This window comes from Bombina bombina, chromosome 2 (genome assembly GCF_027579735.1).
Source record: "Bombina bombina isolate aBomBom1 chromosome 2, aBomBom1.pri, whole genome shotgun sequence".
NCBI classification, from domain to species: Eukaryota; Metazoa; Chordata; class Amphibia; order Anura; family Bombinatoridae; genus Bombina; species Bombina bombina.
The window spans coordinates 1,202,232,005-1,202,245,132 of record NC_069500.1 but is presented as its reverse complement, the minus strand read 5'-3'; the positions used below and the strand labels follow the sequence as shown (position 1 = coordinate 1,202,245,132).

At 38.0% G+C, this 13,128-nt stretch overlaps 1 protein-coding gene across 5 annotated transcripts in view; it reads right to left on the bottom strand.

Annotated features, from left to right (window-relative positions):
• The window catches only part of MTUS1 (microtubule associated scaffold protein 1), a 938,324-nt gene that overhangs the window by 20,434 nt on the left and 904,762 nt on the right, over window positions 1-13,128 (bottom strand). For all 5 annotated transcript variants that reach the window (XM_053703914.1, XM_053703911.1, XM_053703915.1 and 2 more), the window contains 3 exons: window positions 8,209-8,423; window positions 6,573-6,678; window positions 3,566-3,639 (listed from right to left, as the gene is read on the bottom strand). In XM_053703914.1, coding sequence (XP_053559889.1) covers window positions 3,566-3,639; window positions 6,573-6,678; window positions 8,209-8,423 — 395 coding nt within the window. The remainder of the gene's footprint in view (window positions 1-3,565; window positions 3,640-6,572; window positions 6,679-8,208; window positions 8,424-13,128) is intronic.

Genomic DNA, 13,128 nt, shown 5'->3' with positions numbered 1-13,128 from the left:
CACAAAAAGGTTGGAATAGTACCCTAGACCCCTTTCGGCTAGGGGTACTGGTACGATAACCCCGAGAGAGGCGAGACCTCTCACACACTCTAGAAAGGCCTCTCTCTTCTCCGGTCTTGAAGACAGGTTTGACAGGAGGAATCTGCCCTAGGGCGGATGGGATCTGAACACTATCCTGTAAACCTGGGAGACAACTTCTAGCACTCAAGGGTCCTGAACATCCTGCAACCATGTGCCTGAGAAGAGAGATAATCTGCCCCCTACATGATCCGGAGACCGGTCGGGGGCCACCCCTTCATGCCGATGTCGTCTCTGCGGGCTTCTTGCTCTGCTTGGACTTATTCTAAGATTGAGCCGGCTTCCAAGATCCCTTGGACTGGTCTGCTTTCGCGGAGGGTTGCTGGCGCTGGGCCTTGTCCGCACGAAAGGGATGAAAAGTAGATCCCTTAGGCTTAGCCTTCTTATCCTGCGGTAGGAAAGCTCCCTTGCCTCCCGTAACCGTGGATATAATCGAATCCAATCCTGGACTGAATAGGATCTTTCCTTGAAAAGGCAAGGACAACAGCCTCGCTTTAGTGGTCATGTCCGCAGACCAAGATTTTAGCCACTGTGCGCTAAAACAGAAAAACCTGACACCTTGGCATTCAGGCGAATAATTTGCATATTGGCATCACAGATGAAAGAATTGGCGACCTTCAGCACCTTAATCTTCTCCTGTATCTCGTCGATGGATGTCTCCCTCTCGACCATTTCACACAGGGATTCACATCAATATTTTGCAGCTCCAGCGACCCCCGCAACGGCCGCTGCTGGCTGAAAAACAAACCCTGTGTGCTGAAACATCTTTCTAAACATGTTTTCCAGCTTTTTATCCATGGGCTCTTTAAACAACGAACTATCCTCAAGGGGAATAGTCGTCCGCTTCGCGAGCGTAGAAATGGCCCCATCCCCCTTAGGGATGGTCCAACACAGCTCAAGCTGAGAGTCCGGACTGGGGAACAGCTTTTTAAAAGAAGAAGGGGAAAACCCCTAATCGCTCCCATTCATTCTTAACAATATTTGCCATCTTAACGGGAACCGGGAAAGACTGAGGCACTACCCTGTCCTCATATACCTTGTCAAGTTTAGGAATCGCAGATATCCTTTCGGTAGCTTAGGTTCCGGAACCTCCAGAGTAGCAAGCAAGTAGAAAACGCAGATTCTCCATCCTAAACATATAACCAGGCTCCTCCGCCGCCGGAGGTTTAGATGACACTGACTCCAACCCAGAAGGGGCCTCCTCCGAAGAGTCGGAGTGGGCCTCTCCATTGTATAGAGCCTCTGGATCAGCCATCGGCACGGACAAACCATGGGCCGGGCCGCTATGATAAACCCTACACTTGCGCTTAGCAGAACGTGGTAAGGCATGGATAACTTTCGAAACCGCCGATTCCAGTTGGTCTGCAAAGTCTGACGGTTAACGAATCTCTCCCGAAGGAGTAACGGTTGGACCACGGGGCGCTGCATGCGCAATCGGAGATGAATGTAGGGAACGCACCTCCCGGGACAAAGAACCCTCAGAGGTGGACGGCTCAGTAGTACTAGACATCCGTTTACATTTAGATGTTGTAACTTTATCAAGGCATGTGGAACAGTTGAGCAGGCTGATCTACCAGAACCTCCTCACAATAAACACAGGAATGAGACTTTAAGGAAGGAGATCCGTCAGAGTCCTCCATCGCTTGCGCATTTGGGTAGACTAACTTTATTTATAAAAAAGGCACCTTTATACTACCAATGGCCAGGGCACTCACCACCTCCTAGGACCCGGACTATAGAAACCACTACGTCTCCTGCGCCACAGATCAACAGAGGATAGATAGCCACACCCAGTCACTAGGGAAAAACATGTCAAAAAATGGCCGCACAAAATTTACGCAAGTAACCTGAAAGTTCCACACATTGCCAGAGCCTCATCTCACACAACGCAGCAATGACACAAACAATATCATGTATAAACCCCAACTGTTCAATAATCCCCCTTCCAGGAATATTAACCCTTGATTCTGTAAAGATAAAAAAGCCGCCACACTGTGACCCTGTCTTCTATGTTATCATTATTAATAAAAAATGAAACAATCTTACCAGAATCTACGCCGTGGAACAGGAACACGGCCCTTCAAGTGAGACAGGTTAGTAGCATCGCGCCTGACATGGACTTGAGTGTAGGAAGCAAGCAGCAAAACTCGTCAACGTTGATTGCTTTGCTTATGGAGCGGTTACTATGAGTCGAGATGGTTTTGCAGAAAGACTCTCCCCGCATCTCCGGACTCTAACTTTCATCCAGGCTCTCACTGAGAGGCTGACAGGACTCCAGTCCCAATGCAAAGAGTACTACCCTACATAAGAGACTACTCCGAAACTCCATCCTCCTGTGATGAAAGGCAAAGAATGACTGGGAGATGAGGGAAGTGGGGGAGGTATTTAAGCCTTTGTTTGGGGTGTCTTTGCCTCCTCCTGGTGGCCAGGTTCTTAATTCCCAACAGTAATGAATGAAGCCGTTGACTTTCCTCCCCTTTAGATGGAAACAAAACCTTGTAATCAAGTACCAAGTGATGTAAAACCATTAAATGGTCTCCAACCTCAAATACACAATGCACATGAGGTTTAATTTCCTATCATATTTGGGTATAAGTACAAACTGTCCCTGAATTATGGTTACGTTGAGTAAACAAAAAAAAATGAAGACAAAACGTTGTAAGAAAAATACTGTTTTCACAAATCCTATTCAATATTTAATCTGAATTTGGTTCTGTTTTTTTGTGATATATTCAGAAACGGTTAGAAAGCTAATTTTTTTTGCTTAGAATGATGTAATCACTTAAATCTGTCGTGCATTCTACTACAGCAATGGCTTCCCAATGGGCACAGCTTTGTGAAATTCAGTATCGGGAAGCCATTTTGCACTCCTTGCATACTTTCATCAAATTTTAATCTGAATTCACTTCTTTGTAGACCACTAGAGGAAGGAAGGTTTTGCAGACTGTTTCCCTAATCATCATTACTCCAATACGGGCAACTTTAGTACCTCAGTATTATGTTAAAACAAGAGCATAAGAGAGAGAGAGAGAGAAAAAAAAAAAAAGTATCCTAAAACATTTCTTCATGTTCAATAATGACCTAGAGATGCACCCATACAAAATTCCTCTTCCTCCTTGCACTCTCTCAAAATTTCCTCTAGGCTCAATATGTGATCAGAAGCAGACAGCAAGAACACCATGGAGGTTGGGGCGGAGCCCTACGATACTTTTGGGAAGATGTATTCCTACTCCATAAAAGGCGCAAGGCAGTATCCCTTATTAGTACGTGATTATATAATGGAGTGTGATCAAACAGGTTTACAGGCAAGTATAAAGCTTCTCACATATGATGTGAGTCCTGATGAATTGACTTCAGCTTTCTGAAAAAAAACTTACCCTTTTATTCTCCCTCTCAGCTTAACTATTAAAAATAATTCAATTACAATCTATTTTCCCCAAGTAGTTTCCATCAAAATTGTAATTACAAATAAATCAATAAATCCTACCTCTAATGCAGCTTGTTTTTCTTTAAATGAATCTTCCAATAGCTTATTGTCTTTTTCTTGTGTACTTTTAAGTTCTGAAATAAAAGGAATTAATGAGTGTAGTGATTAAACTGAAACATTTGCAACTAAGGAATGCAAACTTATATCTATCTCTATATCTACATTCAACAGAACTATCTACATTTTACGTGCAGTTCATATTGAAACATAACTAAAGATCATTAAAAGGAACATTAAAGTACTAGATACAGTTATATATTCAAAGCAACGATTAGCTTGAGCATAATCTGCCAATTTAAGGCTTTAGTGTCTATAAAGCAATGTGTGCTGATATATTGTAACCTAGGTTTCCATCTCTACTTAGGCCAATCACATACAGCTATAAATGGGTCGCCAGAGTGTGTAGCTAATTACTGTGTGGCATAAAACACTTAAAGGGACATGAAACCCAATTTTTTTCTTTAATGGATTCAGAAACATGACATTTTAAATAACTTTCCAATTTATTTCTATTTAATTTATTTTGATCTTTTTGTATCCTTTGTTGAAAAGTATAACTAGGTAGGTTCAGAAGCCGCTGATTGGTGGCTGAACATATATGCCTCATCATCGGCTTTCAACTAGCTCCCAGTAGTTTATTACGGCTCGTTCAACAAAGGATACCAAGAGAATGAAGTAAATTGATAATAGCAGTAAACTGGAAAGTTGTTTAAAATTGTCCGATCTATATGAATCATGAAAGTTTAATTGTGGGTTTCCTGTACCTTTAAGTCTGGAGCCTATACTTCCAATTTTAATAGGAACAAATTTTCAGAATTACTATGCAGGAAAAGACAATATAAAACAATGAAAACATATTGCCAAGTTGTTAACATAATTAAACAATTTATAGAATATCAAGTGTTTATTGTCCCTTTAAAGAAGCCACAACAGGACAGTTTTTTGTCCCCTTTCCATCTTATCTACAGACTGCTAAGATTTTGGTTTGGTTCTAAGTCTGCTACATAGGTTATTATTTATTTATACAGAAAAGGACATTTAAAGTTGCTACACATTTATTACGTATATATAAAAGAATTATGTTAACATGATATTAAAAAAAAAAAATAAAGTGCTTTTTTTTATCAAAAGTAAACCAACAAGAAGTTATCAACTAATTTGTGGGACAGAAAGTTGCAAATCAACTCTACAATGCAGAATGTATTAACACTATACTGGGGCTCTGTTCTATTAGTGAAGTCTTTTTGCATTGTTTTGTAGCCGCGTATTAACACTATACTGGGGCTCTGTTCTATTTGTGAAGTCTTTTTGCATTGTTTTGTAGCCGCGTATTAACACTATACTGGGGCTCTGTTCTATTAGTGAAGTCTTTTTGCATTGTTTTGTAGCCGCGTATTAACACTATACTGGGGCTCTGTTCTATTAGTGAAGTCTTTATTGCATTGTTTTGTAGCCGCGTATTAACACTATACTGGGGCTCTGTTCTAATAGTGAAGTCTTTTTGCATTGTTTTGTAGCCGCGTATTAACACTATACTGGGGCTCTGTTCTAATAGTGAAATCTTTTTGCATTGCTTCGTAGCAGCGTATTTACACTATACTGGGGCTCTGTTCTATTAGTGAAATCTGTTTGCATTGTTTTGTAGCCGCGTATTAACACTATACTGGGGCTCTGTTCTATTAGTGAAATCTGTTTGCATTGTTTTGTAGCCGCGTATTAACACTATACTGGGGCTCTGTTCTATTAGTGAAATCTTTTTGGATTGTTTTGTAGCAGCGTATTAACACTATACTGGGGCTCTGTTCTATTAGTGAAATCTTTTTGGATTGTTTTGTAGCAGCGTATTAACACTATACTGGGGCTCTGTTCTATTAGTGAAATCTTTATGAATTGTTTTGTAGCAGCGTATTAACACTATACTGGGGCTCTGTTCTATTAGTGAAATCTTTTTGCATTGCTTCGTAGCAGCGTATTAACACTATACTGGGGCTCTGTTCTATTAGTGAAATCTTTTTGCATTGCTTCGTAGCCATGTATTAACACGATACTGGGGCTCTGTTCTATTAGAGAAACCTATTTTTGTTCTGTGCAATACACATGTATTTTATATCTGCCTGGTACAGCTTTCAAGTTGGTTTTATCCGTTTCCTTACTAAGATGAATATTTGGAATCAGACAGCAGCCATTAAAGTGAAGGTAAATTTTTCTTACATTGAAGACGTCAATGCATCAATAGCAGAAGAAGCTAATCGCTAACTTAATTTTAATACCATTTAAATATTTTGACTGTTTTATTTATATATATATATATATATATATATATATATATATATATATATATATATATATATATATATATATATATATATGTATATATATATAAAATTGCTTACTGTTTCCAGGAAAACTCCTCCCAAGCACTACTTCCTGATTTTATTTGTTGTGACGTATAGAGCGATCCCACCCGCTCTATAAGGATCTCTAAAGCGCGTTCACGAGGATCGTCTCTAATGCGCATGCGCAAATCGGCTAATTCTCAAGCTACTGCGCATGCGATCAAGCTAATGCGCATGCGATACTCTAAAATCAGACGATGTAATGCGGCTATTCATTAAACCGGAGCGTGCTTTGTTATCAATCTGGATACTAAAATTATAGCGCATGCGCCTTTTAAAAAGGAGTCTTGTGACGTAGTTTGACGGCCGCCTAACGGCCAGAATTTCAATTGGATGGTATCAGAACGTGATCCGGGAAAAAATAAATAAAAAAAACGGGTTGAATTGGCTAAGCTTATTAAATAGTTTGCTTACGGCTATAACTTCATTTACAAATATTTTTGAAAAAGTTGATGAATGAAAGTCTTATTTATTTGGGACAAATAATGTAATTCCGGATCGTCAATTAGGTAACTTTACCTTGACTTTAAGGACTTCTCTATACGTCAGTGCCGAGTGAGTACAAAAAGTCACTGCGCTCACCAACATACATCTAATAACCATGTGGTTACCTGTTAACGACTTATCAAACTCTTTCTTCAGTGTTTGTATTTCATCTACGTGGCTTGTCTCCAAGTCAAGTCTATAGGATTCATGTGTGGTATTCAAGTTATCAACCTAAAATGAAATACAGCAATTTAAAGGGGAGCTAAAAAACAAAATGCAACTTCTCATAACATGTTAAATCATACATAAAGGAAAGAAAAAAATACTAATGTAATTTATCTCTTTTGTTCAATTTTTTTGGCGTCCTTTTCCCCGACTTCCCCAGAGAGGCTGGAGAACAATATATAGCAGAACCTTACCCCTGCAATATTCTACACAGTTATAGTTTGACCAGTGCAGGAGATAACGTATGTCTCATTTGGCCCCAGTAATAATAATAAAATAAAAAAAGCAGATCAATAAGTAAAGACTCACTATATCTGTCTATCTATCTGTCTATCTGTCTATCTATATTTGTATATGTAGCTAATCTACATCTAAATCCATAAATAAAGTCATTAAAAAGGACAGGCAACCTCAAAATTGTTATTGTTTAAAAAGATAGATAATGCCTTTACTATCCATTCCCCATCTTTGCACAACCAACATTGTTATATTAATATACTTTATAACATTTATACCTCTAAATTTCTACCTGCTTCTAAGCCACTACAGACAGCCTCTTATCACATGCTTTTTTATTAGCTTTTCACAACAAGAGACTGCTAGTTCATGTGATCCATATAGATAACATTGTGCTCATGCACGTGGAGTTGTGTAGGACACAACGCTCATTGGCTAAAAGGCAAGTCAACAGATTATAAATAATTAGCCATGTGATCAGGGGGCTGTCAGAAGAGGCTTAGATACAAAGTAATTGCAGAGGTAAAAAGTATATTAATATAACTGTGTTGGTTATGCAAAACTGGGGAATGGGTATTAAAGAAATTAACTATCTTTTTAAATAAACATTTTGGAGTTGACTGTCCGTTAACTCTCCTTTAAGCTCATAACATACAAATTAAGTTTTTGATCTGCACCCACATCCTATCCACTAAATAAATGACACATTTTTGAAGAAATTATTACAGTAATTAAAGTGAATGTCACGTTTGATGAATCGGTGCCCGGTTTTTAAAAACCGGGGGGGCTCTTTCATTCATCAAACTTTACATTTCACTTGTTTTGTTAAAATACTTAACTTTTAATCTTGAAAGCCACTCCAGCGATTTCCCCCTCCTGCCGCTCGTCACTTCATACATCAGCAATGACGAATACGTCCCTATCCAATCACGGCTCCCCCCCGGGAATCATTGCCTGAGGCAACCGTGATTGGAGGAAGCCGGATTCGTCATTTTTGACATATGAAGAGGCTTTCAAGATAAAAAGGTAAGTATTTTAACAAAACGAGTGAAATGTAAAGTTTGATGAACGAAAGTGCCCCCGTTTTTAATAGGGTTTTTAAAAAGCGGGCACTAATTCATCAAACTTTACATTCACTTTAATCCCGGGAAATAAAAAAAAGACCAAATGTACTAAAGGAAATATCTGAAGTGTATTACAGTACAAACCACCACTGACAGAAGAGTGAGTTCTAAGCACAATTTAAGTATTCATATTTCATTTCCTAGATTTCTCAGTCGCCAGACTAAAATCACCAACCTTTTCTTGCAGCTCATTTTTGTATTTCTCAGCTTCTTCTATGAAGATTCCCTGCAGTTTCTCGCACTCGCCGGTATAGAACGTCTTCAGCTTCTCCTCCAGGTCCGACAGCTCAGCATTATGTTCATCCTTCACCTTCTGTAGAATCCCTTCATATGCAATCAGCAGCTCATTCTTATCTTTCTCCAATTTCTCACATGTGCTTGAGGCAGATACTGCAGAAGATGGGGAAAAAAGGGAAAACACAAAAATCATAAATATAATAATTCATATCCTTACCCTTTAATACACACTTGATTTACAGATGATTAAACTAATACAACATGAGTGCATCAGATCAATGGCTTACTAAAGGGACAGTATACACCAATTTTCATATAAATGCATCTAATAGACACTACTATAAAGAATAGTATGCACATATACTGATCTAAAAATCCAGTATAGAGCCATTTAAAAAAAAAAAAACACCCACTGCAAGTGGGAAATAGCAGCTCCCCTCCCCCTTCATATGAAAAGACTCTTTACACAAACAGAAGCAAGCTGGAGTAGGTATACATCAGAATTCTCCTAAAACTTTGGGGCTTGGTTAGGAGTCTGAAAATCAGCGCAATTTTATTTAAAAATAAGCAAAACTAAACTTTTTTTTTTTTTAAAAGCTGTAAAGGCTATATAAATAGATCATCTACAAAACATTTATGCAAAGAAAAATCTAGTGTATAAAGGGACAGTATACATCAATTTTCATAAAACTGCATGTAATAGACACTACTATAAAGAATACGATGCACAGATACCGATATAAAAATCCAGTATAAAACTGTTTAAAAACGTACTTAGAAGCTCTCAGTTTAGCTCTGTTGAAAAGGTAGCTGCAAAGCCCACTGCACGTGGGAAATAAGACCCTCCCCCCTCCCCATTCTTTTGCATATGAAAAGACCTTTTACACAAACAGGAGCAAGCTGGAGAAGGTAGCCGACGGTATTCTCATAAAACTTTGGGGCTTGGTTAGGAGTCTGAAAATCAGAGCAATGTTATTTAAAAATAAGCAAAACTATACATTTTATTAAAAAACAAACAAACAAAAAAAAACTTTATGGGCTATATAAATAGATCATCTACAAAACATTTATGCAAAGAAAAAATGTGTATCATGTGTCCCTTTAAGGGAGGTAAGGAAAACACAGGGTAAAAAAATCAGCAAGTGCTATTGACCTATGAACGAAAGACTAAACTGAAAAATCAGCTCTGCATCTGTAGCAGTTTTAAAGGAACAGTCATGTCAAAATTAAAAATGTATGATTCGGGGGGGAGCCTATAGCTGAAGCAGCAGGAAGCATCTAAGTGGAGCTCCTTGCTTCAATCGTCTTAAAAAAACACTTTATTTCAAGATATTTCTCTAAAATACAATAAATCTATGCTTTACAATAGCCTGAAGAGACTTTAAGTTCAGTTCCACATCGAGATTACTGACCGACTATGCTCTTTAGCTGAGCCGCAAAGTGATCCTCTGCAAAGTGATTGCCATCTTCTGCAAGGCCGATCATCTGCGTGGCCAGGGCTGCCGCGCTATACCCCCCCCAGGAAACTGGGTTACAAGGTAGACATCCAATGATCAAAAATCTAATTGGGGTGATGCCATTAGAGCTGTACTCAAGACACGTATGAGAGGGGCTTAAGTCACATCTTTATTACATTGGCACTCATAAAGCAACAGATGGAGTCTAGTACTAATTTGTTACTTGGAGCTGTGACCTGCCTGCTAGATGAGCACTATACAAGGCTTTCACATACGTGGTATACTGAATGGGATAGTCTACGTGCACTTGCATTGCAAAGTGGTAACCGCCATGCTATGACCGGAGAAAATCCGGTAAAGAATATAGAGTTATGGAGGTGATAGTACACAAGTGTGCTTTACAGAATTAGCAGTGCCCCCCCCAAAACAAAGATACGGTTAAGGATAAACAGAGGCGATCTGTGGAAAGGCTTGGAGATGCTGCTTCAGCTGAGGAAAACTCTTCGGACAAGCTATTAAGACAGAAAGCACAATCAGAATTGCAGATGGAGAAGAACCCATCTACTAGCCTGGAGCTTACTTCCAGATCTAGAGATATGTGTTACTCTATCGCCACCAGCAGGGATTCTCCTGGTCCTAATGCAACAGTGTGCTGGTGAGATGCAGAGATCTGAGCTACTTTCTCTTTACCTAAGCCCCTTGCAGCTGACTATACCGAAGACAACTGCGGAAGCCTTCGAGTGGAAGTGCCACCATTATCATACACCTGAGCCACACGATCGAGATCCTACATGATTTGGGACTGGGGCTCGATACCTAACTTTTTAACCTCCCGCTCTGGTGTAGGTTGACTAGGTTAATGTTTCTTTAGAGCTACAGCTTTTATAAGTTGATGTGTTTATTTGATTGAAAAGTTTGTTTGTTCTTGGCATGCCCTTAACTAATAGCAGCTAGCAAATGAAGACCCTGAAATCTGATATCTATATCTCCACATTATTTGGCTGCAGACTAATTCAGTTTCAATGGATGTCAGTGACAGAGTGCTTAAGGAAGAATATTAGAAGCTATTTTCATTATTAATCTGCCTATCTATAATGTGCTACTATAGTCAACAAGATGTCTTATAGATATATGAACCACATGTATACACTTTATAAGTACCAACAGTTACTCAATTGTTTTTTTACATACAATTATGGTATCTTTACATCAATTATATAAAAGTCTACAATTCTCGTTGAGCTGTTTCTACCTAACATACTAGGTACTATACAATTTGGAATATATATGCAAATGTGATTAGTAGACTCAGATCTGCCACAATTGGACTACCCTCTAGCTTATGGCATATTTTATATAAATATGGTTAATTCCATAACTGATCAGATATAATACGGATTGTATATATGGTATTACTTTTCTGGGTAACAACTTTCAATTGGCTCAATTTCCAGTTTCATGCTCTACATCCTAGTGACTAAAGGTTTCCCTATAAAAATTTTATCAGCATAATTTAATATTCTACCCCTCAGTGCCTTAATCTAGTACTCTATGGAGATATGATCTTAAGCCTTTCTTTGGAGATACTGGGTTAAATAATTGATTTATACCTAGTCTTACATGTAATCTAACAATGTACTCTATGGCAGCAGTGTTTTGCAAAATTATTTGTAGCTTTGTTATACAATGTTGCAAAACACTGCTGCCATAGAATGCTAAAGACACGTGCACACTCCTGAGCTCTTATGATATATAAAGAGATATTCTAGTTAAATTACAAAGAGACAAAGATATAACTATCAAACCGGCGGACAAGGGAGGTGGGTTAGTTGTTATGGATACAATAAAATATGTAGCTGAAGCCAATCATCTTTTATATGATACTGAAACTTATAAAAAATTGAAACTAAATCCTATAAAAAATATAAATACGAAGTCATACACTATTCTAAAAAGGGCAAAGGACGAGAGATTAATAAACACAAAAGAATTTGATTATATATATCAAACATTTCCTAAAATGGTGATGTTTTATTTCTTACCTAAAATCCACAAAAATATGATAGATCCACCTGGACGCCCCATAATATCAGGGATATCATCTGTATGTTCCAACTTGTCACAATACATAGACAGACAATTACAGAGATATGTGCAACAACTACCCTCTTATCTAAAAGATACAACTGATGTTCTGAATATACTCCAAGATCTTAAGTGGCATGATAACTACATATTAGCCACTAGCGATGTCAGCTCCCTCTACACGAGCATTCAACATGAGAAAGGCATTAATGCAGTAAATTGGTTTCTAAAGAGTGAGAACACAATTTATTTTAGAGTGCATTAATTTTATTTTGACCAATAATATATTTGCATTTAATGACAATCTGTATTTACAGGTCCAAGGGACCACAACGGGCACGAGGTTTGCACCTAGCTATGCTAATTTATTCATGGTAAAATGGGAACATCAATTTATCCAGGAGCATAGGCTGGGTGCAAACCTCGTGCTGCTCAAACGATATATAGATGATATCCTGATCGTTTGGAAAGGCAGTGAAGATGGTTTAGTAACTTTCTTTGAAGATATGAATTGTAATGATCAAAATTTACATTCAACATTAGCAAACAAATGATAACCATATAAGATGTAAATGAGAAATATATAAATGTATGTGTGTGATTGTGGGCAATATTGTCAATGTCTATTTAACTCCAATCATGGTATATAATTTTTGACAAGTTTACCCACAATCAGATATATATATAGTAGAATAAATTTCAATAAAATATAGAATGTTTCTTTAATAACTAAAAATTTCCTCTGCCTTTTCTATATTCTTTTTTTTTCTGTTGAATTTATACATACATGTCCCAATTAGAATAATCCACCTTCACTAAAATCCACCTTAAGAAAAAAACATCAGATATGAAGCCAAATTGGCTTACCAATCACCTATAAGGCATATGTTTATAAGGACACCGCCAATAGCCTCTAACCATCTTGATAAAGCTGTGTAAAATGGCAAAACGCATTGATGGTGCTATTCATGTTTGCTAACATGTAATTTGTTTAATCCACTCAAAGTATTGAGACGGCTTAAAAAGGGACTCTTTCTTTAAGAAGAAATCTACAAACTATGCGCAGAGTAATCTTCACAAAACTATTCTTCATAGTAGTACACACAGCCAATTATGTCACCAACCCGGAAGTACCAATGGTGCGGAGCTATAGAGACACTTGTGCCCGGCTGAGAGAACTGCTAGTTTCCATGACTGGAGTAAGGTAGGCACTAAGTGGTGTATTAGCCCACCCCAGTGTGGTACTTTGTTGGAACAGTTATCTAAGACAAGTCCCTGTTTGAACATCAATCCAAGTGTATAAGAGATGCTAAAGA